At 38.1% G+C, this 27,574-nt stretch overlaps 1 protein-coding gene across 3 annotated transcripts in view; it reads right to left on the bottom strand.

The window, feature by feature from the left end:
• Positions 1-27,574, bottom strand: part of brip1 (BRCA1 interacting helicase 1) — a 229,580-nt gene that overhangs the window by 68,156 nt on the left and 133,850 nt on the right. For all 3 annotated transcript variants that reach the window (XM_072590032.1, XM_072590033.1, XM_072590034.1), the window contains exon 15: positions 1,027-1,186. In XM_072590032.1, the coding sequence (XP_072446133.1) occupies positions 1,027-1,186 (160 nt within the window). The remainder of the gene's footprint in view (positions 1-1,026; positions 1,187-27,574) is intronic.

The following is a 27,574-nucleotide window of genomic DNA, read 5'->3' as shown; positions in this document are numbered from 1 at the left end:
GTGCTGAAAGTTGGTTTGGGATTTCTTGGGACACTGAGGTAAAGGGGTCTTCAATGATCACTGCTTGTTAACACTGAGCAAAACAAGGAAAAAGTATGCGATTTGAAGGTGTGATTAAAATGAAACTGTTTCCTTGTGAAAACTGTCATTTCACAATGTGTGCTGTGTGAAGTATGTTGGTCTGGGTGTTTCATGTGTAAACACTAATAAAGGATGGCTTTGCTGTAGTTTAGAATATTAGCTTCTTAAGAAGTAACATTTAATCATTGTTACTTTTGGAAATCTCAAAACTTAAATTATATCAAGTTTCTAAGTTGTTCACTAAGAATTCAAATTTTTTAAAAAATTAACACTCTCTACACTAGTTAAAGCAGTTGTCACTTGAACTCGAATTAGCTCTGGTTCTACTTAATCATTAACACAGGTATTTTAATAATTTGGAACAGGTCACCAGTATAGACATGATGAATCATTCATGCCTGGTGTAGGTGGGTTTGAACCTTCTGGCCCAAGGCCCCAAATAATGAATATATCACTAACTATAGATCTCCTCACACCAATAAATGGTTAGATAATATTTCTTTAGTTAAATTCTATCATCATAGAGTCATACAGCATGGAAACAGATCCTTTGGCTGAACTCGTCCATGCCAACCAGGTTGCCTAAACTGAACTAGTCCCATTTACCTGTGTTTGACGCATATCCCTTAAAACCTTTCCTATCCGTGTACCTGTTCAAATCTCTTTTAAATGTTGTAATTGTACTCACTTCATATTAATATACACATTTTTTGCATCATATTAACTTTTGGTTTTGAAACAGATTTTAACATCGAGTTGCTTCTATATCTCTGATTGTGCTCTATCAAATTTATGTTGACACTGTTTTATAATGCCTCACTTGAGGTTATGAATGCAAGTCCAAATTTGAGTTTCAATTCACATACACTATTTGTTTTTCAGTCCAAATATTGAAACTTAAACATTTTGCAGATTATAGTAACTGATATTTTCTCAATGGTGTACCTTTGCTTTCTTTATCCTTTATAACCGTATAGTAGGACTGCAATAATGAATCAAAGTCACTTTTGTCACCTCCTTTTGGCTCAACAATAATGGTTTTGATCTCCTCCAGTTTTTCCCATAAACCTGTGAGCATCCAGCGATTCTGCAGCTTGTCCAGCATCTGCAAATAGGTGTAAGAAATATTGTTTAAGAAGGCTTAACAAAACAAAACTCAAATTCAAGTTAATTAATTTCATTTCCAGAGCATTAATCATCCCAAAATCTAATAAAATATTTGATAGGGAATTAAGATTAGTGTTGTATTCTTATTGAATTTGATATGCCTAAGCCAGACCACTCAAAACATTCTTAAGCAGGCAGTTCAGACCATAACTTTGCAATTTGTTTTGGTAAGTGTACAGTGAAAATTACCTGGATTACGTTAGCTAGGTTGACTACTAGATTTTAAAACAGACAAAACTTTATTCACAAAATTACACAATGAAACACAAAGAACAGAATACAGAACCCCCGCAGGTCTCAGCCTATCAAACTAGACTTAGGTATGCTGTTCCGAATATACACACAGTCCCAATAAGCACACTGCCTTTAAAAACCAGTAAAGATGGAACACATGCTGACAGGTTGAAGTTGAAGGGCAGAGAGAAAATTACCACACAGCTCCCTGTTGAACTCCTTACCAGGTCAGACTGAACTAAAACTGCCCAGCTCAGCCAGCGAGCTGATCACTTCCCTTTCTTTATACAAGTCACTTCTAAAACATGACCACTTCGGCCTGAAGTCTCATCTGTTTACATATAAACAAAAAACTTCTCAAAATCTTTTTCATCACTGTACCAAACCAGACTAATTGGAGTCCAGCCCGGTTTATTACCCCTCTGAAAAAAATCAAGGACAGAGTATTCTTGAGCCAAAGAACAGCTTTTAGAAAAAAAGGGACTACCTTTGTGACAATTTGAATTAAATAGCAATTTAATATTTCGACCAGAAGATACAAACATCCTTCAGTTTTTAAAGTTCTGCATTTAATCTTTATTATTTCTTTCATAATTTCCTGCCTTCACATTTAAAATAGAAAATACCAATACAAGATTGTTACAGTTTAAATACCCAAATTTGCCATTGGTGAAAGGCAAAGTGTTTACCAATTATTGGGTACAATTCTGGGGGATAAGTTTATGCAGTCAGCTTCCATTATGAATATAGACATGAGAATTAATTACAGAACCAGCTGACAGAATGTGTAGTCAATGATTATAGGTCGGCATGGGGAGTATTTCCAAAATATTGAAAAGAGTTTGTTTTTGAAACTTGGGTGCTGTGGGGTTTATCTAGCTGTGTAAAAACATATAGTCCTGTTAACATGAAAAGTGATTATTACAAGATAGAGAAAAGTAGCTTTCAGCACCCTCGAGACATTTTTCCAGATGCAAGCCTTGCTTTATTATTGCAGGTAACAGCTTACATTCAATTAATATTCATTCCATCAGTTAGCTAAGAAATTTAATGCTTACATACTTACTTTTAGTGACAATTCCCTAAAGTGTGCTCCATTTACCAATATGGAAAGTGCTTGCACTTTAGTTTCGCTCATGGAAAATTCCAACTAGCAGGTTGCACAACATTATGAATGACTGAAAACTCAAAAATTTAAACATCAATATTTAGTAACCTCTAAAGGGTTTAATACCAACTAGGCCCAACAACATTGTACTGTGGTTGCATTATTAATTCTCCTGAGATATGCTAAATATAGAATTCCAGCCAATATTGTCTAAAACACAAGCTTGCCCAATTAGTAAAATCATTAGTAAGGTGCAAGTAAGACTTGTCACAACTATGACAAACTCATAAATTAATAGTAATTTTTTAAAAAGAAATCACCTTGATGTTGAATATATATTAAGAAATGTGAACACAAATGACAGTAATATAAAGGATGCCTGATTTCAAAAAAATAATCTTAGCTGAAATTCCCAAGACCTTTTATCACCATGAACTGACCATACATGAAATGAACACAAGTGAAAACAACATTATTTCATTTTTAAACATTACCACATTTTCACACCGATTTTAAATTGCAAGATCGGAAAAATAATAATGAAAGATAAATGAAGGGATACTAAAAGAACATTAAATTTGAAATAATAAAGCAGAGTTAGAAAATGGGAAAGTGATACAGTGATTAAAGTTTTCTTTTATTCATTCACAGGCTGTTGATGTTATTGGTCAGGCCAGCACTCATTACCCATCCCCAATTTCCCAGAGGGTAGTTAAGTGTTAACTGGGATCTGGAGTCATGTGCAGGTCAGACCAGGTAAGGACAGCAGATTCCTCCCCTCAAAGACATTAATGAAACAGATAGGTTTTTCCAACAATCCACAATGGTCATTATGTTCAGCACTAGACTCTTAATTCCAGATATTTATTGAAGTCAAATTCTACCATCTGCCATGCCAAGACCTGAACGTGAGTCCCAAGAACATTACCTGGGTCTCTGGATTAATAGTTTAGCAATAATATCACTAGGCCATCACCTCCCTGAAAGTAGACTTATCTGGATTACATATATTCTACCACTTTTCTATGGTTTTTGCTTTGCAGAGAAACAAAATTGGCAAAAATGATATTGCAGTCAAATTTCTGCTTAAAATTCCATATATTTGGGACTGTAAAAAGCTTTACACTTTCACCAGCAGTATGTGTTACGAAAACACTGATAAAGTCCAACATTTCTTTTATAATGAACCATTCAGATAGAGGATGATTTTGTTTCCTGTTTATATAATATTGTTCTGGAAAATGCAAAGCAGAGACACTGCTGAAAGAGAAGAGAGACAGCAGAGAGTGGGTTCTTAACAGGAAGAGGGCAAAACAGCCAACCAGCTGAGGAATGCTGCACTCACCCAGGTTACTAATGGTCACAGTACCAAAAAAGAAAAACAAACAAGCCATAACTCATCATACAACCTGGTCTACTCAGTCTAAATGTGTGATAAACTCTGACTATTCAACTCTCGGATATAGCACAGTTGCTAAACTTGGCCTTCAGGATTTCCACCTCCTTCATTTCAGAATGAGAATCTTCAAGCAAGTAGCAGGCCTACATTTATAACAAATTTATCTTATTCTTTTGTTTTTACACATATTTTTTATCCATGTCTTCTTATAATCTTTGTATATGTATTTAATCTAATAACTGTCACCATTTTTAAAATCCGTAACTTTCAACAGTAATATTGTGCAATAAAGTAAACTTTGCTTGTTTAAAACTAAAGGTTTGCTGCTAGTTATTTTCAGATTGTCATACTCGAAATACTAAATGGGTATTAAATGAGTTAAAGGAATTCGGAGGTCACAGACCATTCTGCGACATACGTAATGTGATCATGATTACTATCTCAGTTAAGTTATTAAATTCAAACCAAGTTAACACTGAATGGGCAGGAAATGGGAATTAGATATAATTCAAAGGCCCTTTCCTCAGCAAACTAAGTGCAAAATGAAGACATTGTCTTTTTGCCTAAGTAGAAATAGGGCCTTGTTTGTGAATAAATATAGCTTTTAGCATGTGCAAATTAATCATAGCTTGAGCCCAATGGACCAGTTTTGATCAGTTTTTGATGTGACTCTCATTAATGTTGGCATTACTTAGCAAATATTGTCCTATTGCAGCACCACAATTAATGTTGGGCACTATTTTGAGCTTTGCCAACATCGGCTGATTAAGCACGCTGCACATATGGCTCCCCGTGGCAAGGCACTGATCAACGCTGACTTGTTAGTTTGACTTTAGTCAGTTAATGAAGACAATTAGAAATTTCATCTTCATGTTCAAACTCTTAAACTCATACTAGGAACTAATTTAATAGTAACGAAGGACAGACTGCTTGAATTCACTGGAACTGCAGTGGCTATTTACTTACACTCAAAGTAAAATTATATACTTAATACCTTAAAGCTTTAAGATATGAAACAATTAGCTTTATGATGTAAGACCTGGTATGTTAATTCTTTCTTCTCAAGATGCTACAGTCAGCAATTTTGTTTTAAAGTCATGCACATTTTAGGATCTGAATTCCTAATTTATATCTTCTATTCCAAAGTTAGTTGTTTTGCACTGATGTCAAGTGTCACTCATATGCATTGCTTTGTATTTTTGCATCACTGTTTCACAAAATTGTTTTGTTTTGCGTCATTTTACACGATCATTTTGTATTGGGTTTATTTCAGCTCCTATAAATATATTGGGATAATTTTGAATTGAATGCGAAAAAAGGCATTTCATTACACTTGAAAAGTCTGCAAAGTATTTTCGAAAACTTTCAAAAAAACCTTTTCCAAGAAAAATTTTCAAACAAATGAGAATTGTTTTGTTAAGTTGCAGTTGGAATTTGGAATGGTAACCGTTGCAGAGAGAAGGTCCATTTCTGGTCTCTGCAAGCTGATTCTAATATTGGAGATCAAGATGTGCCTGCTGTGGAGTTTTGCATCAAGTGAGAGAGAGAGAGGGCAGTTTAAAATCTTTGTGGGAGAGAGAGCGAGGGAGAGCATTTGCTTCTGCACAGTACACAGATAGATTCAGCATTTGTTTGTGTGCAAAGCGTGCAATACCTACAGCCTTCAGGAAAGTAATATTGTAATGCAGAGATCAATTTTGAAAGCCCAAATCTGGGCCTTTTTCAATTTTGCAGCAATTGAGGCAGAGAAGCCATTTTAAAGCCAGTGAGATAGCCCAGCAACAAGCACTCATCACTCAAATGCGCCTCAATTGAAATTCTTTTGTGGAGTCCTCATCCTCAAAGCATCACTGAAGAACTCAAATGTCTCCACCAACGAAAATGCAAGAACGTTTATTCAGGAAGGTACGAAACATACAAGGACTTCATTGCAAACTTGTGGAGAGGGCTCACAGTGCAAATCCTCCAAACAACACATCTTACTCTCCCTCTGAGCAATAGCTGCCCCATATATGTCATGATTTGGAGATGCCGGTGTTGGACTGGGGTGTACAAAGTTAAAAATCACACAACACCAGGCTATAGTCCAACTGGTTTAGTTGGAAGCACACTAGCTTTCGGAGCGACGCTCCTTCATCAGGTGACAGTGGACGGCTCAATTGAAACATAGAATTTATATCAAAAATTTACAGTGTGATCTAACTGAAATTATACATTGAAAATTTGATTGTCTGTTAAGCCTTTCATCTGTTAGAATACAGTGATAGTTTAACTTCTTTCATGTGTAAATCACAAAACCTTTTTTATAAAAAGTTGCATTCACGGGTTAGCTGTTAACAATGGTGATAGCTAGACAATATGTTGAAGGTGTTGGCCCCCTGTGTTCTCTGTCTCTGCCACGATGCTTAGATTGATTCTAATCTAAAAAGTGAGATAACGGAGTTTTACATAAATTCATGCAGTTTTTGAGCAAAGTACTTGCAGGGTTACATTGTATTAAATCATACAAGACTGTTAAAGTGTATGTATACATAATACTGAACGCAAAAACATAAACTTGGGAATTGGAAGCATGAGGTTTACAGTAAGTCTTAAATGTGACAGAATTAACAAAAGTTTAGCTGTAAACTAATCAAAAATGGAAGGTAAACACATTAGGATATAAATTATTGGGAGGGATTAAAAAAAGAAAGAAATGGTAATATTGAGTGAGAGAGAAAATATATATTGCACAATGACTGATGTGCAGCTTGGAGTATAAAAGTCGGGAAAGCCTTATTGCAACTCTACAAGGTGCTCGTGAGACCATTTCCGGAGTACTGTGAGCAGTTTTGGTTCCCTCATTTTATTGGAGGCACTTCAGAGAATGTTCATTAGGATGATAAAAACTGAAAGAACTAAAAAACTGTAAATCAGAATGCAAAACATAAATTGCTGGAAAACCTCAGCAGGTCTGGCAGCATTTGTGAAGAGAAATCAGAGCTAAAGTTTTGGATCCAGTGGCCCTTCCTCAGTTCTGCTGGAGTTGGTTTTTGGTCTCTCTAGTTATTATCTAATTATTTTAAGTTCTGAGAAAGAGTAACTGGAACTTTTTCAGCAATTTATGTTTTTATTTCATTAGATGATCCTTGATAGGGAGCGACTGTCTTAGCAAAGGCTAAACAGGGTGGAACTCTGCACTGGAATTTAAAAGAATGAGAGGTGATCTCATTGAAACATGTAACATTTTTCAGGGTATGACAAAGTAAATTCTGAGAGGATGTTTCCCCTCAAGGGATACTGCAGGACCACAGGACACAATCTCAAAATAAAAGGGTGAAAATTTAACACTGAGATAAAGAGGAATTTCTTGTCAGAGAGGGTTGAGAGTCATTAGAACTCCTTGCTACAGACAGCTGTGGGGGCAGAGCACTGGGTATACTTGAGGGTGAGATAGATTCTTGACCAGTAGGGGAATTAAAAATTATGGGGAAAAGGCAAGAAATTGGACGCAGGGAGTGTCAGATCAACTATGATCCTAGAATGGTGGAACAGGCTTGAAGGGCCAAATGATTTACTCCTGTTCTTATTTCTTATGGTCTATTCAAGAAAGAAATACAGAGACAACATGGCTGCAACTTAAAGATAAAAAGTATTTAGCTGAAGTGCATTATAGACCTTCAAATTGCAGACAATGAAATGGAAAAGAGATCTGTAATCAGATTTAAGTAATTAATACCAAAATTATTGTTCTGCAAGATTTGAATGGTCAACTTACTGTTGGGACAGAGCACAATTACATGGAGATGATGGGACAGAATTCCATTAATAAGTGTGCTTCTTCTTCCTCAAGCAAGAAACTGGTTCAGCTGAGATATTATGTTAAGACTATCACTATTTATTTTTTATTTTCCTCATTTTTAGCTTGGAACTGAGAGATGAAGTTGTTTATTAAACTTTGAACACCAGCTGGTTTTTCAAATAAAAGAGAACAAAGGGCTGATGGTTGCAGTGGGGAAAAATCTGGAAAGATAATGCAGGTTAATTACTGCTGTAAGAACACTTAGATGATTTGGCACTCAGATGTTGTTATGCTCAGAGACTGGCAGCTGGTTGGATGATAAACTGCTCAGTAAAGGGAAGACAGATGCTGGCCAGGCATCACAGAGAATGTTGAAGAGAGAAAAAGAAGTGAACTGGCTCTGACTGAGTTTTGAGCAGGAAACCATTTTGCTTTGGAAGCTGCTGAACTGGAGTTGGTTTTTGGTCTCTCTAGTTATTCTCCAGTTATCAAATTATTTAAAATTCTGTCAGAAGATCTTCAGGCTGTAAGAAATAAGTAAAAATAAGTCCAAAGGTCTATGGAAACCGTTTCTTTGATCAATGATTTTTGAATTCAAGGAAGATACACAGTTCTATGTGATTGTAACACAACATCATCCAAGGGTTTCATGAAGGCCTTGTATTCATCATTAAAACAATTATCAAACTGGCAAATTATGATTTTAAAAAGCTTTATGCATTAACTATCTGTTTGTCAGTGAGAAAGCAGGAACTTCTAGTCAAAGAGTATTGGGCTTAAATTGTAGATAGCAATTAGGTTGTTTTGCTGTTCATCTGTGTTCTGTTGAAGTTACACTATTAATAATAAATAACTTTTGGCTTTTACTGTTAACTTTTGTTTAAGTTATAAACTTGATATTTAAGATCTGTTGTTTGTCAAGTGTCATTAGAAGCAATTGAGAAATTTTGAGGGTCTTTAAATGTTTTAAGTTCATTGTGTTGCAAGTCCAGTGATGTGTGGCTGATTTGGTTTGGCTTGCTATCCGTGTTGTGACAATTGTGAGATGGGTTATGAATAATTAAATAGGTGGGTGAGAACCTTCAGAGTTAAACCAAAATGCAAGTTTAAGATCCAACTAAATCAGACAGAAAAATATTCACGAAAAAACTGAGACACCAGATTAGAATGAGTACATTCAAGAAAATTAAGCAGCGAGGTGAGATCAGGTGGAAGGAGAAATCAGCACAATAATCAGTAGAATAATAATACTGCATTGAAAAATTAAGCTGAATTAATTTAAAGGACCTAGTTAAATAAAATTGATTAAAAACAACCCAACTTGAAATATAGGACATATGAGAATTACAAGAATATTGAAACAAACAATTGAGAATGAGAGAAAATAATAAAAGCAGTAAGGGGAAAACTAAGAATGTGAGAAGTAGGAGGGTTAAAAAAATCAATAGGACCAATAAATGACTTCCCAAGGATCCAAATAAAAATACTAGCAAAAGCAAGCTGAGATAGCTGAGAGGAAAGGGTGGCGTGGTAGCTCAGCAATTAGCACTATTGCCTCAGAGCACTAGGGATCCAGGTTAGATTCCATCCTTGGAATCTTCGTGTCTGCGTGGTTTTCCTCCGGATGCAGACCAAAGATATGCAGATTAGGTGGACTGGTCATGCTAAATTGCCCACTGTATCCAGGCTTGAGTAGGTTAGGTGGATTAGCCATGGGTAATGGAGGGTTAAAGGGATAGGGTGGGTCTACATGGTTTGGTGGATACTCATTGGGCTGAATGGCCTGCTTCCACACTGTACTGATTCTATGAAGGGATTATCGATTTAAAGATAATGATTTAAAAAATGGCAAAAGTGCTTAATAAGTACTTTAAATCATTTTATTAAATAAAATGGCAGTAGGCTTATTATCATGAAAGAATAGAATGGCCAATAGTCGCAGGTGATGTGTCAGAAGACTGGAGATTAGCTAACGCGCTGTCACTATTTAAGAAAGGTGGTAAGGAAAAGCCCGGGAACAATCGACCGGTGAGCTGACATCAGTGATGGGCAGGTTGTTGGAGGGAATCCTGAGGGACAGGATGTACAAGTATTTGGAAAGGCAAGGACTGATTAGGGATAGTCAACATGGCTGTGTGTGTGGGAAATTATGTCTCACGAACTCAAATGAGTTTCTTGAAGAAATAACAAAGAGGATTGATTAAAATAGAGTGGTAGATGTGATCTATATGGACTTCAGTAAGGCATCCAACAAGGTTCCCCATGGGAGACTGGTTAGCAAGGTTACATCTCGTGGAATACAGGGAGAACTAGCCATTTGGATACAGAACTGGCTCAAACGTAGAATACAGAGGGTGTTGGCGGAGGGTTGCTTTTCAGACTGGAGGCCTGTGACCAGTGGAGTGTCGCAAGGATCAGTGCTGGATCCACTGATTTTCGTCATTTATATGAATGATTTGGATGTGAACATAGAAGATATACTTAGTAAGTTTGCAGATGTCACCAAGATTGGAGGTGTAGTGGACAGCGAAGATTAAAATGGGATCTTGATCACATGGGCCAACAGGCTGAGGAATAGCAGAGTTTAATTCAGATAAACGCGAGTCTCTGCATTTTGCAAAAGCAAATCAGAGCAGGACTTATACACTTGATGGTAAGGTCTTGGGGAGTGTTGCTGAACAAAGAGATCTTGAAGTGCAGGTTCATACTTCTTTAGAAAGTAGAGTCACAGGTAGATAGGATAACGAAGAAGGCATTTGGTGTGCTTTTCTTTATTGGTCAGAGCATTGAGTATAGAGTTGGGAGGTCACGTTACAGCTGTATAGGACATTGGTTAGACCACTTTTGGAATATTCCATGCAATTCTGGTCTCCTTCCTATCAGATGAATGTTGTGAAATTTGAAAGGGTTCTGAAAAGATTTACAAGGATGTTGCCAGAGTTGGAGGATTTGTGCTATAGGGAGAGGCTATTTTCCCTGGAGCGTGGAGGCTGAGGGGTGACCGTATAGAGATTTATAAAATCATGAAGGGCATTGATAGGATAAATAGACAAATTATTTTCCCTGGGCTGGGGGAATCCAGAACTAGAGTGCATAGGTTTAGAGTGAGAGGAGAAAGATATAAAAGGGACCTAAAGGGCAACTTTTTCATGGATGAGCTGCCAGAAGAAGCATTGGATGTTGGTACAATTAGAGCATTTAAAAGGCATTTGGATGGTTATATGAATAGGAAGGGTTTAGAGGGATATGGGCCAAGTGCTGGCAAATGGGACTAGATTAGGTTAGGATATCTGGTTGGCATGGAAGAGTTGTACCGAAGGGTCTACTTTCGTGCTGTACAACTCTATGACTTAGTGCCTCTGTACGTACAGACTTATAAAGTTATAAAAATGTTAATGGAATCTTAGGTTCTCTCATAAGAACAACAAAATACTAAAGATGACATCCTTAACAAGACTGAGAATCGCTTTTGGGGTATACATTACATGAATGATTGACGATCCAAACAGGTTTAATGCAGATTTAATATTCACCAGGTATGGCAGTATCTGGGGAGTTAACATTTTCAGATCAGCGACCTTTCAGCAAAATGGAAAAAAATGTTAAACATTATAAACAAGTGAAATGGGGAGGTTTGGAAAAGGAACAAAAAGATCCTTGACTGAGTGGGTGGCAGGATAAATTAAATAATAAAAGACTGCATGTTGCAAGTCCAAAGGGAGTCGTAATGAGACAATTGAATAGATGTGTGTAGAACATGTAAATCAAAGGATCGCAAATAGAGAAGCAAAAAAAACGAATAATTACTTAATTAAAATTTGATAATTGCTGAAAAAGAAGACATGCTGCCAAAACTTTTCATCTTTCACTCATTCAGGCAGAGGCAAAAATCATAAAGTTCAAAGGTAACAATTTATGTTGTATGAGTAACAGGATGCTGATTGGTTGGCAAGTGGCCTCTGATTGATCAAGCTGTGCCACAAAGAAGACATCAAAGAACACTGCGGCCTGAGCTTTTCTTTGATTGAAAAGACACAATGCCTGGACAAATTCTTCAGAGGATGGGGCCCTGTGTATGAATATGCAGTTTATTGCAAGCTAAAGTGTATCGTGTCGCAATCCCAAATGATAATCTTAATTTGTTTGTTAACACAATTTCTGGCACACTATGAATTGTTCAGGAAGTGCTACCTAATCACAGAACCTCATCCAAACTACAACTGTTATCATCTAAAATAATCCAAAGATATGCTTGAGATCTAATGGAATGAGGGAAAAAAGTGGTTAATATATTAATAAACAGTTAATTGGATTGTTTAAATATGCAGACAGTGAGGTCTGCAGATGCCGGAGATCAGAGTTGAGAGTGTATTGCTGGAAAAGCACAGCCTGTCAGGCAACATCCCAGGAGCAGGAAAATCGACATTTCGGGCCGGAGCCCTTCATCATTTTTTTGATTAAATATGGGAACTGAGTAACAACTTGAGTATGTTTTTTTTAAAAATAGAGAGCGGTTAACTGAAATAAAGCATCAACTAAAAAGCATGGACTTAGATGTCGATGATATTTCTGGAATTGGAACAGTGAATTTGAAAATGTTGTCATAAACAGCCTTAAAACAGAATTCAGAGTTTGAATTCATGCTTCTTAGGCTTTTAAGTAAACCGGTAGAATGGTCAAGTGTGACTTTGCAACAACAGTCTTGTTTGGAAAATGTTAGCCCCATTGCAATTAATCATTAAGTGAATTAAATTGAATGAGTGCAGCCTTTTTGTTGATCATTTTGCTACAATTCTTACCTTGATTGTGCTGTTTCAACTGAGACCCGAATCCAAAATCTCAAAACTAATCTAACTGTTAAAAAATAATTGCTGCAATATTATTTTTCTTTCCATTCCTGCTATTGGGAGCCTGTAATATTCATTCAACTTTAAAGCTGCCTTAATATCACTGCCTCTGTGTTCACTGAATCAGTTAAAATAATCCATTGGGACAAACATTGATCTGAAAGCTCCATCCCACATGCCAACCTTTCAGTTTTTGCTTCTGGATTTTCCCCATGAATAAGCATAACAACAAAATCAAGGAACATCTCCACTATGCTGAAAATGGGTCACACAGGATCAATGATGTAGAGGTGCCAGTGTTAGATTGGGGTGGATAAAGTCAGAAGTAACACAACACCAGGTTATAGTTCAAAGGGTTTATTTGAAATCATAAGCTTTCTGAGTGCTGCTCCTTTGTCAGGTAAAGTAAATTCACCTGACAAAGGAGCAGCGCTCCAAAAGCTTGTGCTTAAACCTCTTGGACTATAACCTGTTGAGGTGTGACGTCTGACAAAGGATCAAGTTTATATTCTTAATCAGCATAGATCATGTAACTACATTCATATTCTTTTCCTGGATAGAGAATATACAGTGATCAAAATGATCGACCCACCCGGTACCTCATAGTTTTGAAAACATCCAAGATCTTAACTAATTAAGAGTGCATGCTAAATAAGTATAGTATGTAATTCCATTAAAGATTCTTTCTAACACTTATTTGCAGTGTCTAAAATTCATTCATGGGGTGAGGGCATAGAGTCAGTTCTGCTATAACATGGTAGTTCTGTTCTCGTGCAATCCCGTTGTAAAAAAGATTGTGTAATAGCAGCACCATTTAAACTAATGGGGCCAGAATTGCATTATAACCAATACATGCTTTAAAACTCCAACTTTAGCAACAGTGTCCAATACGTCAATCGTGTTATAGTGAATTTGTGTTAATGAAACACATTATAGCAGAATGACCTGTATGCCTAATAGCCCAAAGGGCTGTCAGCAGTCAAACGCATTGCTGTGGGTCTGGAGTCACATGTATGGGTGTTTTTCTCCCTAAAGAACATTAGTGAGTCAGATGGGTTTTCATGGTCATTATTAGACTTTTAATTCCAGATTTGATATGGAATTCAAATTCATCCATATGTCACTGAATTTCGAACCTAGGCACCCAGAATATTACTGGTTTTCTGGGTTAACAGTCTATTGATAATACCAATGGGTCATTGCTTCCCTACCTGCATTATTTTGTAGCAAATTCATTTTTATCGTCCTACCTCTTGGACACTTATTGTCTAACATGATTAAATGAGCACAATGGAAAATAAATAATGTCACAGCTTACTGGAGTAGCAAACGAGAAATCAAGGCCCATTATCCCAGAGTTGCTACAAAACAATGCTTTCCAAATTTATATCCACAATCAAAAAAATGTATAGTCTTTATCACTATAAGTAAATCAATGTGCACTTATATTCCATCTTTAGAGTGGAAAAAACTGTTCATAGTAATGTCAAAGATAACTGTACACCAATCCATATGTGATAACATTAAGTGAACTGACCAAAAGCTTGAGCAAAGATAGTTTTGGGGAGGCATCTTAAAAGAAGGAGAGCAGATCAAGAAGCAGAGAGATTATGTGGAAATTTGAGTGCTTAGGGTCCAGACAACCGAAGCATAGTTGCCAGTGATGAAGAAATGAAAATACAACATAGCTATTGTTCACCTGTTACCATTCTTAGTCTATTATGTTCAAAACCCAGCTTGATCCTACTCTGGGACTTAACATATATGTATAGCTAAGCTTTTCAAAAAATCTAATTGACTTATTTATGCATATCTTGAGGGCTATAAGTCTTGCTGAAAAGACCCATAAGCCTGGGCCTCAGTTTAAAGATTAAGCAACATGAACACGGCTGTCATAACTGCTGTGCTCGGCAAGTACACCACATAATGACTCAAGATGTTTTTTTAAAAAAGTACAATAAGCTGATTTAGAAACAAACAGTAACTGGCAATTACTTCAGACTTTAATTCAATTTTGGTGATCAGTTTCATTTGTAATGGTATGTCGCAAGCTGGATAGTAGCCTGTTTCAAGTACAGAAGGTTGCTTTGAATTAACTGAACTGGCTGTGTGCCACCAATTTGGACATCATTGCAGCCTGTTAAAATTCAAACTCTCTCTAAAAACTGTAGCTTAGTACTCACAACAGAGAGCCAGGTTTAGGATTTAGCCTGGTAAATAGGGTGGGGGGTTGGATTTGCTGCTTGAATGCATGTTGGGGTGACTTGAGGCTGTTGTGGTCCACAGAATGTCTTTCCTAAACACTGTGTTGCAGGGCTGCTTGACTATTTTTAATAGGTTCCAACCACAAATAGCCCGATTGCCAGCTGCAAGCCTTTCAGACAAATAGCCTGTTTCACAAAGATAAAGGTTACACAGACAGTTAGGTGTATAAGGAAGATTATTGCGAGGACAAGGTCTCTAATGGGGTGGCATGGCGGCTCAGTGGTTAGCGTTGCTATCTCACAGCACCAGGGACCTGGGTTCGATTCCAGGCTCAGGCGACTATTTGTGTGGAGTTTGCACATTTTCCCCACGTCTGCTTGCATTTCCTCTGGGTGTTCCAGCTTCCTCTCACAATTTGGCCATGCTAAATTGCCCCATAGTGTTCAGGGATGTATAGGTTAGGTGCGTGTTAGGGGTAAATGTAGAGTAATAGAGTAATAGAGGAATGGGTCTGGGTGGGACACTGTTCAGAGGGTCAGTGTTGACTTGCTGGGCTGAAGGGTCTATTTCCACACTGTAGGGATTCTACACTTCTGATCATAAAGCAAGGATCCCATGGTTACCTAGACATTTTGAATCACTGGGTGACAGGAGCAGATAAATTCTTGTTGTTTGATAATTTGTGTGACGTATTCCTGCCCCACCAGTGCTGCTCGGAGCACATTTACCTCATCGATTCAGCTCTTCGCACCTTCTGTAAGCTGCTGAGTTTCCTGGAACTCTGGAAATCCAGCTGCCTTGAGTAAAAAGAGGTAACTTCAAAATGAATGTATACAGCCTGATTATAATAGTTAAATTGGATTGGTAGCTAACCTACCCCTTATCCCATCTTTGCTAAAATCAGAAGTGACAGGTTAGAAGAAGGTTCAGTTCCTCTTCATTTTTGGGAGAGTTGACATTCAGCCTATTGGTCCCATAAGTAAGTCATATTACCTATTAACCAAAATCTTCAGTGAAGTAAGTCAACACTGAACTAGTACCATCATAAACAAATTGCTTTAAAATATAGAAAAAGGTACTAATGGTTTTCATAACACCTGACAGCCTCTAATAAGTATATCGTGTAGGAGGTGACTTAATTGGCCCCTCTGGTACCTTATGTGAAATAATGTGTATAAAAACTGGGAATCATAAAACATGAGATTTCCTTCAAATGCAATGGGTTTTTTCTTTGACTATTGCCCACCTGGTGGGAATGCTGTCAACCTAGTTGTATTCATAATTATTTAACCATTGCCAGGGAATCATTTATAACAGCTTCATTTTCTGCTTCCACACCCGGGTTTCACCCAAGAATCTTGGATGTTTCCTCTTTCTCATCTGCATGAAGCTCCTCAGCAACATCATCCAAAGGCACATTTGTGCTTTTGCTTATGTTACGGCAGAGGGGTAAACCACTCTGTTAATTTTAAACCATCAACACAGAAAGGATTTATCCCACATGGGAATCTGTGAAAATTCAAGAGGCCAAGAACTATTTAAAGTAAAAATTAACAACTTTATTTTTACTTAAAAGTTTAACAGAGAAAAATTAACTAACAACTATTTACAACTCCTTCCTATAACCTAGCTTTTACTTAGCCTTCTATAATACTAGTTCGATAAAACCCCCCAATCGAGATTTACCAAAAATTCAAATTTCAAAACCAGGCAGCTGTTGAATCTTCCCTTTGTATCTTTCTCTGTAGATTTGCTCTCCAGGTATTTGTTGATGATTTTTTTTCTCTGTGCAACCTCCTTCTCTAGACAGGTCCCTCTCAGACAGTTCTCACTAGCAGCTGACATTTGTTGGTCTTTTGCCAGTTCTCCCCCAATTGTTCAACTTTTTCTGGTCTTATACCTCCAAAGCATCAGTTGTGTTATTGATTGGAAGCTCTTTAGATCAAGTAGATTGGATGGGGCGGTGTTTGTGCAGTGTGTCCAGGAAGCTTTTCTAACACAGTATGTAGATTGTCCAACCAGAGGGGAGGCCATATTGGATTTGGTACTCGGTAACGAACCGGGACAAGTGGTGGGCTTGTTAGTGGGTGAACATTTTGGTGATGGCGACCACAATTCTGTGACTTTCACCTTGGTTATGGAGAGAGATAGGTGCGCACAACAAGGAAGTTTTTACAATTGGGGGAAGGGAAATTACGATGCTGTAAGACAGGATTTGAGGAGCATACGTTGGGAGCATAGGCTGTCAGGGAAGGATGTGGTGGAAATGTGGGACTTTTTCAAGGAGCAGATACGATGTGTCCTTGATATGTATGTACCGATCAGGCAGGAAAGAAATGGTCGTGTGAGGGAGCCTTGGTTGACGAGGGAGGTTGAATGTCTAGTAAAGAGGAAGAAGGAGGCTTACATAAGGTTGAGGAAACAAGGTTCAGACAGAGCAGTGGAGGGATACAGGATAGCCAGAAGGGACCTGAAGAAAGGGATTAGGAGAGCTAAGAGAGGGCATGAAAAATCCCTGGCGGATAGGATCAAGGATAACCCCAAGGCATTCTATGCGTATGTGAGAAACCTGAGAATGATGAGAACGAGGGTAGGTCCGATCAAGGACAGTGGTGGGAGACTGTGTATTGAGTCGGAAGAGATAGGAGAGGTCTTACTTCTCTTCAGTATTTACGAACGAGAGGGACCGTATTGTTGAAGAGGAGAGTGTGAAACGGACTGATAAGCTAGAAGAGATACCTGTTAGGAAGGAAGATGTGTTGGACATTTTGAACAACTTGAGGATAGACAAGTCCCCCAGGCTTGACGGGATATATCCTAGGATTATGTGGGAAGCAAGAGAGGAAATTGCAGTACCGTTGGCAATGATCTTCTCGTCTTCACTGGCAACTGGGGTGGTACCAGGGGACTGGAGAGTAGCGAATGTTGTGCCCCTGTTCAAAAAAGGGAATAGGGATAACCCCGGGAATTACAGGCCAGTTAGTCTTACTTCTGTGGTAGGCAAAGTAATGGAAAGGGTACTGAGGGATAGGATTTACGAGTATCTGGAAAGACACTGCTTGATTAGGGACAGCCAGCACGGATTTGTGAAGGGTAGGTCTTGCCTTACAAGTCTTATTGAATTCTTCGAGGAGGTGACCAAGCATGTGGATGAGGGTAGAGCAGTGGATGTAGTGTACATGGATTTTAGTAAGGCATTTGATAAGGTTCCCCATGGTAGGCTTATGCGGAAAGTCAGGAGGCATGGGATAGAGGGAAATTTGGCCAATTGGATAGAAAACTGGCTAACCGGTCGAAGTCAGAGAGTGGTGGTAGATGGTAAATATTCAGCATGGAGTCCAGTTACAAGTGGAGTTCCGCAGGGATCAGTTCTGGGTCCTCTGCTGTTTGTAATTTTTATTAATGACTTAGAGGAGGGAGTCGAAGGGTGGGTCAGTAAATTTGCAGATGATACAAAGATAGGTGGAGTTGTGGACAGTGAGGAGGGCTGTTGTCGGCTGCAGAGGGACTTAGATATGATGCAGAGCTGGGCTGAGGAGTGGCAGATGGAGTTCAACCCTGCCAAGTGTGAGGTTGTCCATTTTGGAAGAACAAATAAGAATGCGGAATACAGGGTTAATGGTAGGGTTCTTGGTCAGGTGGAGGAACAGAGGGATCTTGGGGTCTATGTACATAGATCTTTGAAGGTTGCCACTCAGGTGGACAGAGTTTGTAAGAAGGCCTATGGAGTATTATCGTTCATTAGCAGAGGGATTGAATTCAAGAGTCGTGAGGTGATGTTGCAGCTGTACAGGACTTTGGTTAGGCCACATTTGGAGTACTGTGTGCAGTTCTGGTCGCCTCACTTTAGGAAAGATGTGGAAGCTTTGGAGAGGGTGCAGAGAAGATTTACCAGGATGTTGCCTGGAATGGAGAGTAGATCGTACGAGGATAGGTTGAGAGTTCTCGGCCTTTTCTCGTTGGAACGGCGAAGGATGAGGGGTGACTTGACAGAGGTTTATAAGATGATCAGAGGAATAGATAGAGTAGACAGTCAGAAACTTTTTCCCCGGGTACAACAGAGTGTTACAAGGGGACATAAATTTAAGGTGAAGGGTGGAAGGTATAGGGGAGATGTCAGGGGTGGGTTCTTTACCCAGAGAGTGGTGGGGGCATAGAATGCGCTGCCCGTGGGAGTGGTAGAGTCAGATTCATTGGCGACCTTTAAGCGGCATTTGGATAGGTACATGGATGGGTGCTTAATCTAGGATAGAAGTTCGGCGCAACATCGTGGGCCGAAGGGCCTGTTCTGTGCTGTATTGTTCTATGTTCTATGTTCTATGTTATTGGCTTTTAGTATTGTCAATATACTAAATTCAAACTTGATTGGAGTTTGGTATTTTTTGAGGTATAATTTAAACTGATCGGCCTAATTTGAATTTGTTTTTGTCTCCAAGCAACCAGCTACACAAGCTGCTGGACCAAAAGGTGACATTGTATCTTGTTCATAACACTTGGTGCTGTGCTAGCTTTTAATTTTCTTAAAGGTACAGTACACCCACATCTTCAGAACACTTATCTTTATTTCAAAGCATGCCCAATTGATTTCCCAGCAAAAAAATCCACTGTGTCTTAACTCACAGTAAGTCCCGTTCACTTATTATGCCCGTGTTTACTAACTTGCACTGGTTCCTACTCAAAAAAAGTGTTGATTTTAGAATTCTCATTCTAGTTTTCAAATCACTTCATGACCTTGTTCTTCCTGATCAATGTAATCTCCTCCAATGCAATCTCCTCCAGGCCCATAATATTCAGGGATATGTGCACTTGTCTAATTCTGGCTCTTGCACAACAATTATAACTGTGTGACTGCGCCTTCAGTGTCCTATGTACAAGCTTTGGACCTTACACCTTTCTACCTGTTTATCTTGCTTTTCTCCTTAAATTCCACCTCTTTGACTAAGTTTGGACATTTGAGCTAACATCTGTTTGTCTGGTTCAGGATCAAACTTTGTTTTACGAATATTCCTGTGAAAAGCATTGGAATTTTCAATCACATTAAAATACCTTATAAATTGTAGCTGTTTTTGTATTGAACCTGATGTTTACAACATAATTTATAATTGGACATTTTAAGAAAAGCACAAAATAGTGCTCAGATAACAAAACTTGATAGTTCTTCAGCTCATATTAATCAAATTTACTTTAGTAACCAAGTTGATAAAGCAAAAGGATATAAATAAGTTAAATCATTAAAGTTTCCGGACAAGCATACTTAAATCAATCCTATGTAAGTAAGTCCATTGACGTGACTTTTCTTGAAGGACATGGCAATACTTGGAAACATAATGACTACTTCAGTGAACTGTACTCCGTGCCATAAATCTACAATGCAGTCTGCAGAATGTCTCCTCAGTATCAATAAGGCATTTTTTTTTAAACAGACTACCTGCATAATGAATAACATTAACGTAAATCTCAATAATAAAACATGAAATGTTTCACACAGTAGAACAAAGTGACAGTTACAAATGCCATCATTATGTCGAAGTGTTTTGTACCAAATATTTATTACATACCTCTGACATAAATATTGCAAATAAATAGAAAGTATGTCCTATTTACTTGTGAATATACTTCCATACTTCTATACTTCCAATAAGACGAGCCAAAAAACAGTGCTAACTATGCATCTTATTCCAGAAGATAAAGGTCTTTGTCTTTTTTAATTCACTTGTGGATATGGGCATTGTCTGTTTGCCAGCATTTATTGCCCATTCCTATATGTCCTTAACAAGGTGATGATGAGCTTCCTTCAACCACTGCAGTTTATGTGCTGTAGGTAAGCTCCTGTTAGAGAGGGAGTTCCAGAATTTTTACCCAATAACAGTGAAGGAATGGCATTATATTTCCAAGTCAAGATGGTGAGTGATTTGGGAGGGTAACTGTAAGTGGTCATGTTCCCATGTATCTGCTGCCCTTGTTCTCCCACACAGAAGAGGTCATGGATTTAGAAGGTGCTGTCTAAAGATCTTTGGTAAATTTCTGCAGTGCATCGTGTAGAAAGAACACACTGTTACTGCTGTGCTTCGGTGGCACAGGGAGTGGAAGCTTGTGGCTATGGTGCCAATCAAGTGTACAGCTTTGTTCTGGATCGTTTTAGCTTCTTGAGTGTTGATGTACTTGCACCCATCCAGGCAATTTGAGAGTGTTCCATCACACCTCTGACATGTGTATTGTTGATAGTGGACAGGCTTATGGAAGTCAGGAGATTAATTATTCACTGCAGTATTTCTAACCTCTGAACTGCTCTTTTGGCCACTATTTATTTGGTGAATCCAGATGAGTTTCTGGTCAATGATAACCCCTAGAGTGTTAACAGTGGAGGATTCAGTGATGGTGATGCCACTGAACGCCAAGGGAAAATGGTCAGATTATCTCTCAATGGTGATGGTCATTGCCTGGCATTTGTATGGTGTGAATGGTAATTGCCACTTGTCAGCCTATGCCTGAATTTTATCAAGAGCTTGTCACATTTGAACATTTACTGTTTCAGCATCTGAACAGCCGTGGATAGAACACAGAAAAGTAGAGCACAGAACAGGCTCTTTGGCCCACGATGTTGTGCCGAGGTTTAATCCTAATGTAAAGTATAACAACCTACACACTCCTCAACTCACTGCTATCCATGTGCATATCCAATAGTCGTTTAAATGTTCTTAATGACTCTGCTTCCACCACCACAGCTGGCAACGCATTCCATGCATTCACAACTCTCTGCGTAAAGAACCTACCTCTGACGTCTCCTCTATACTTTTCTCCTAATATCTTCAAACTATGACCCTTCGTATCAGTCAATCCTGCCCTGGGGAAAAGTCTCTGGCTATCTATTCCACTCATTATCTTGTATACCTCGATCAGGTCTCCTCTCTTCCTCCATCTCTCCAGAGAGAAAAGTCCAAGGTTATTCAACCTCTCCATAAGCCCTCCAGTCCAGGCAGCATCCTGGTAAACCTTCTTTGCACTCTCTCCAAAGCCTTTGTATCTTTCCTATAGTAGGGTGACCAGAACTGGACACAATATTCCAAGTGTGGTCTCACCAGGGACTTGTAGAGCTGTAGCAAAACCTCACGGCTCTTAAACTCGATCCTCCTGTTAATGAAAGTCAAAACACCATATGTTTTCTTAACAACCCTATCCACTTGGGTGGCAACTTTGAGGAATCTATGTACTTGAACACCCAGATCCCTCTGTTCCTCCACACTGCCGAAAATTATGTCCTTAATCCTATATTCAGCAGTTGATTTCAACCTTCCAAAATGCAACACTTCGCATTTATCCAGGTTGAACTCCATCTGACATTTCTCAGCCCAGCTCTGCATCCAATCTATGTCGCGCTGCAGCCTGCAGTTGCCTTTGATACTATCAACAGCACCTCCAACCTTTGTGTCATCTGCAAATTTACTAACCCACTCCTCAACCTCCTCATCTAAGTCATTTATAAAAACTACAAAGAGCAGAGACCCAAGAATAGAGCCCTGCGGGACCTCACTCAACGCTGACCTCCAGGCTGAATACTTTCCATCTACAACCACTCTCTGCCTTCTGTCAGCCAAATCAGTTCTGAATCCAGACAGCCAAATCTCCCTGTATCCCATACTTCCTGACTTTATGAACGAGCCTACCATGGGGAACCTTATCAAATGCCTTGCTGAAGTCCATATATACCACATCCACTGCTCAACCTTCGTCGACCTGTCTTGTCACCTCCTCAAAGCACTCAATCAGATTTGTGAGGCATGACCTGCCCCTCACAAAGCCATGCTGACTGCCTTTAATCACACTATGCTTTGCCATATAGTCATAAATCCTATCCCTCAGAATTATTTCCAAAACTTTGCTGAACACAGATGTAAGACTGACTGGTCTCTGTAATTGCCAGGGATTTCCCTATTACCCTTCTTGAAAAGAGGAACAACATTCACCTCCTTCCAATCCTCTGGTACGACCCCCCACCGTGGAGAGTGAGGAGGCAAATATCCTCGCTGGCGGCTTAGCAACCTCCTTCTCACTTCCTGCAGCAGCCGGGAATGGTGCTGAACATTGTGAAATCATGGGTGAACACCCTAACCTGACTTTCTGATGGAGGGAAGATCATTGCTAAAGCAACAGAAGATCATTGGGCTTGAGGAACACTTGTAGAGATGTCCTGGAGGGGGAGCTGAGCTGACTACTATCCAATAACCATAACCATCTTCCTACCTGTTAATAATGACTCCAACCAGTGGAGAGTTTGCCCACTGTTCCTCTTCCTAGTGGCCTCCAATTTCATCTTCTTTCCTCTCTTCATTATCCTTCTCTCGATCTCTTTCTCTCAACTTTTATTTCTTGTTGTGGACAAATGATCTTCTGAATTTATATTGCTTATTTATCTGAAACCCCTGCATATTCTACTGCTTTATACATCGCTGTTGTATTGAAAACAAAGCTGCACACCATCTCACATTCTTATTCACCTTTCAAAATGTGGAAAGTTTTTAGCACCCTCAGTCTTTGCATTCTCCAGGAGTTTTGAACTCATTAAGAAGTCGTCATGATTTGGAGATGCCAGTGTTAGACTGGGGTGTACAAAGTTAAAAATCACACAACACCCGGTTATAGAGCAACAGGTTTAATTAGAAGTATACTAGCTTTCGGAACACACTTCTTCATCAGGTGGCTGTAGGAACAAGTAATTCAGCTCCTCAACCTTGCTCTGCCATTTGTTATGATAATAGTTGATCATATCTTGGCCTCTACTCCACAACCTTGTCATCCTCTAACTATTACTTTATGATTTAGCTGATCATTTATTTGATTTTTACCTACACAATACTTTCATTTGGTTCCTCAATTTATGAAAGAAAATTTCATTGAAAATAAATTTGGATATATTATTTTAAATCAAATAACTTGACCATGGTCCAGGGAAGTTTGGTTACCACCTTCAAAACTTCCTTCACAAGATTTCAGTCTCCAAAAAAAATGAATACGAAACAACTACCCCAATCTTATTTAAATTCTATTTTCAGTATGTAAATGTATTGAATGCAATCTAGACAAGCTTACCAGACTAATCTTGAGTGACAATGGGTTGTCTAAAAAATAGGATCAATGTTCAAAACTCAGGGTTGCTCATTTAAACAAAGATAAGGCAAAATTCTGTCACAGGACCTTGAGTCTTTGGGACTATTTTTCCTGAAAAAATGGTGGAAGCAGAGTTCTCATATATTTTTAAGGTAGGAGTCAATAACTTATTTAAACAAAGTGATGAGAGGTTATCAGGGATAGGCTGTAATATGGATTTGAGGTACTATCAAATCAGCCATGATCTTATTGAATGGCAGAGCAGGTGTGAGGGGCCGAATGGGTGAAGCAGTTTCAAGGGTCTGGATAGCCTACTTCTGCTCCTTGCTCATATACCTGTGAGTGAATGAAAATGAATATTCTAATTCTCCAGTTTTACCATTAAGCACCTAAATTAAGTAAGGATTTCCTAACTTAACCATGTATCAATCTACTAACACTAACCTCTGAAATGCAGAGGAACCAAAGGCTGTTGTGATTACCAGTTAACAGTTTTTTTGTTATTTTATGTTTCAATTTTGCAATGTAAGTAGTTATTTGCACAATCATGGAATATTTAACAGGATACATATCAATCACTTTCTTTAATGGGCTATGCATAGAAAAAGGTAAAAACAATGACTGCAGATGCTGAAAATCAAATACTGGATTAGTGGTGCTGGAAGAGCACAGCAGTTCGGGCAGCATCCAACGAGCAGCGAAATCAACGTTTCGGGCAAAAGGCTTTTGCCCGAAACGTTGATTTCGCTGCCCGTTGGATGCTGCCTGAACTGCTGTGCTCTTCCAGCACCACTAATCCAGTATATGCATAGAAAAAGGGTAATTTAAAGGCATGCAGTTTCTTTTCCTCCACTTTTTTGGTGAGGTGGCTTCTCTCTGCCAAATACTCCATCCTGGTAGAATGGGTCAAGACCGGGAATTTACTATGTGCAAAATGAGTGGTGTTAACCTACTTCCAACTCTGCTTATGCTGTGCACAGTGTATCATCACTGATTCTACAATACAAAATTATTTTAACTCTCTCTTTCTGTTAACTCTGTTAAGCAAATGATTATATTCAATATAGTTACGGCTGACTGAATACTGCCCAGCATCTAGACTTCATGGAGTGTTCTGCAATACCAGATTTCAAGTGTAAAAAAAAATTGGCAAAAGCTGAAATAACTCATTACTGAACTCTATTGTTGTTTACCAACATAATTCTTAAATATGTTTGTTATGGAGGTTCTAACAATTTCTCAAAAACCTATCAGCAAATCCATACTTACACAGGCTAGAGAACGCTCAAATCAAAATCCTGACTTCATAATACTTCAAATTATAATGTTTATGCAATAAAAAAAGAAAAAGACTTGCATTTATGTAGCACCCGATATGACCGCAGGATGGGCTCAAAAGTGCTTCATAGTTGAAGAATAGGGCAAAAAGTTACATCTCGATAGAAATACAATGCACTTTAACATTTTCACTAAGCCATAAACCTTTAAGAAAAATAAACTCCGCTTTCATTAAATTATACTTTGTGCACTTCTAAATTCCAGTCCTAAACAGTTGTAAAATTAATAACTTCTTGTAAAAGCAACAGACTGCAGAGTATCAAGACTTCAAAATAACCACTTGGCATGTCTGTCTGAGACAAGCATAAGCACACTGTGAAGAGGACAAGTTTATCACTGTCTCTCCCAGAGAGAAGCACACAAGGTCTGAATTATTAAGTTGAAACCACCAAGAACACAACCCAGATGACAGTAATAGCATAGTTCGATTGTGACAAAGGCAAAAGGTTAGCTGCAGTAAATTTCCTCTGTATTTTCATATGACTGTTTTAATTTTAATTGCAGTCTCAATTCCTGGTGTTCACAGTGGAGGGTGGTTCAGGAAGGGTGTGGAAAGGACTCCATTATTCTTCAATCTTCCTGACACCACAGATTTACATTATTTAGCGGAACATAATTATCACCATCCTGCTACATCTGTTTGTAGCACTTTAGTGAGCATTTATTTACTTAAAGCATGTAAGCTCAAGCTGCAGGATGGTCTGATTGGGATTTAAAAACAATAACAAATAACTGATTTTTAAAAAAGCTCCTAGAACTTGATTCACTTGTAGTAATTAATTGCAATTAACTTCTTTTTTTAATAAATTATACATATTTTTCTGATCAAGTTTCAACCACATTTGAATAATATGCTTTAATTGAAATTTTATAACATAATTCAAATGGAACTGAAAGAGTATATTCTGTATTGCATATGGTGTGAACAAAATATAAAAACCTTGTGGTGGTCTGGATAATTTCATTCAACTGTCCTTTACCTTGTAACACAGTAATCTCAGTAAAGAGGAAGTCAAACAGCATTAGATCAGATGAGAGACTACATTTTCTCAACTTCCAGATGTTTCAAATATTATTACTGGATCAAATCTAATCTCTTTTCTGAAATCTGAGGATGGCTGATATACATTTAAAAAAGCCTATTCCACCTCATTAAGGAAATCAATCAATCCCCTATTGCAGGAAAAAGCATTTTAAACTTTGTTTGTTAAATGCTTTAATTTGATCATCACTTTCACAGCCAGCTTAATTCTGTTCCAAGAAATTTGGAGATGAATTTTACTGGCTGTCTGTTTCCAATAAAATTTCCTTTTGATTATACAACAGTCTCTCCAAATTTATGAACCATTAGTAAATTGCAATCATTATACAGTAGCCACTGTTTAAATGAGAGAGAGAGAGAGAGAGAGAGAGAGAGAGAAAGATCAACAAGATACCTTTCAGTTAATTTTCATATTTGCAAAGTTTCCAAACTTCACTTACAGCCGATAAATCAGTTTATATTTCATAGGTAAAAAAACACTTTAACAAAATACTTTACTGGTGGAAACTACAGTACCAAGTGATTATTTATGTAGATTTTACTGCAAGCACTACGTAGATGACACCCCTACTCTATAATTTTGTACTTTAACAAGAGACTATTCATTAGAGAAGGAAAGAAAGATAGAAAGGTAAAAATGGTACTGACTTGTCTTAGCCAAGTTTATCAATTCAATAAATACATCCAACATTCACTGTATATTTGTTTCAGTTTGACAATTTAAACAATTATGAACTATTATAAAGCATATGAAATTCTTAATACATTTCACAGGGAAGAAGTTGAGGCACTGTTTCCCCTAGCTGCAGAGTCTAGAGCTAAGTTTCAAAGCGTCAGGATAAGAGATTGGCCATTTAAAGAGATGAAGAGAAATTTCTTCACAAAGTGGATTGGAATCTTTATAATTCTCTACTCAAACTGAGATCAATTGATTTTTGGATACTTAGGGTATCAAGGAATGCATGAATGAAACAAGGAAAGATGTAATATTTCAGTATTAGATAATACCACATTCAATAACAGTTCAATGTAAAAGCCATGATTTTATGGAAACTCAAAACCAGTTGTGGGGCATATAGCCAATTTATCCTTTTATATCTTGCATTCTTAATAGGATGTTCCAGTGGCATTGCAGTTATCTATAACCATGATTTCAAACCCCATTAATACAGGGACTCAATTTCTCACCTTCCATTACACACCAAACTGTCCAAGATATATCAGTTGTACAATTCATCAATTTCTTTTCCCCATTCTTCAACAAACA

The sequence above is a fragment of the Chiloscyllium punctatum genome, chromosome 19, assembly GCF_047496795.1.
Source record: "Chiloscyllium punctatum isolate Juve2018m chromosome 19, sChiPun1.3, whole genome shotgun sequence".
In the NCBI taxonomy this organism is placed as follows: Eukaryota; Metazoa; Chordata; class Chondrichthyes; order Orectolobiformes; family Hemiscylliidae; genus Chiloscyllium; species Chiloscyllium punctatum.
This window is presented reverse-complemented; position numbering and strand designations above follow the sequence as displayed.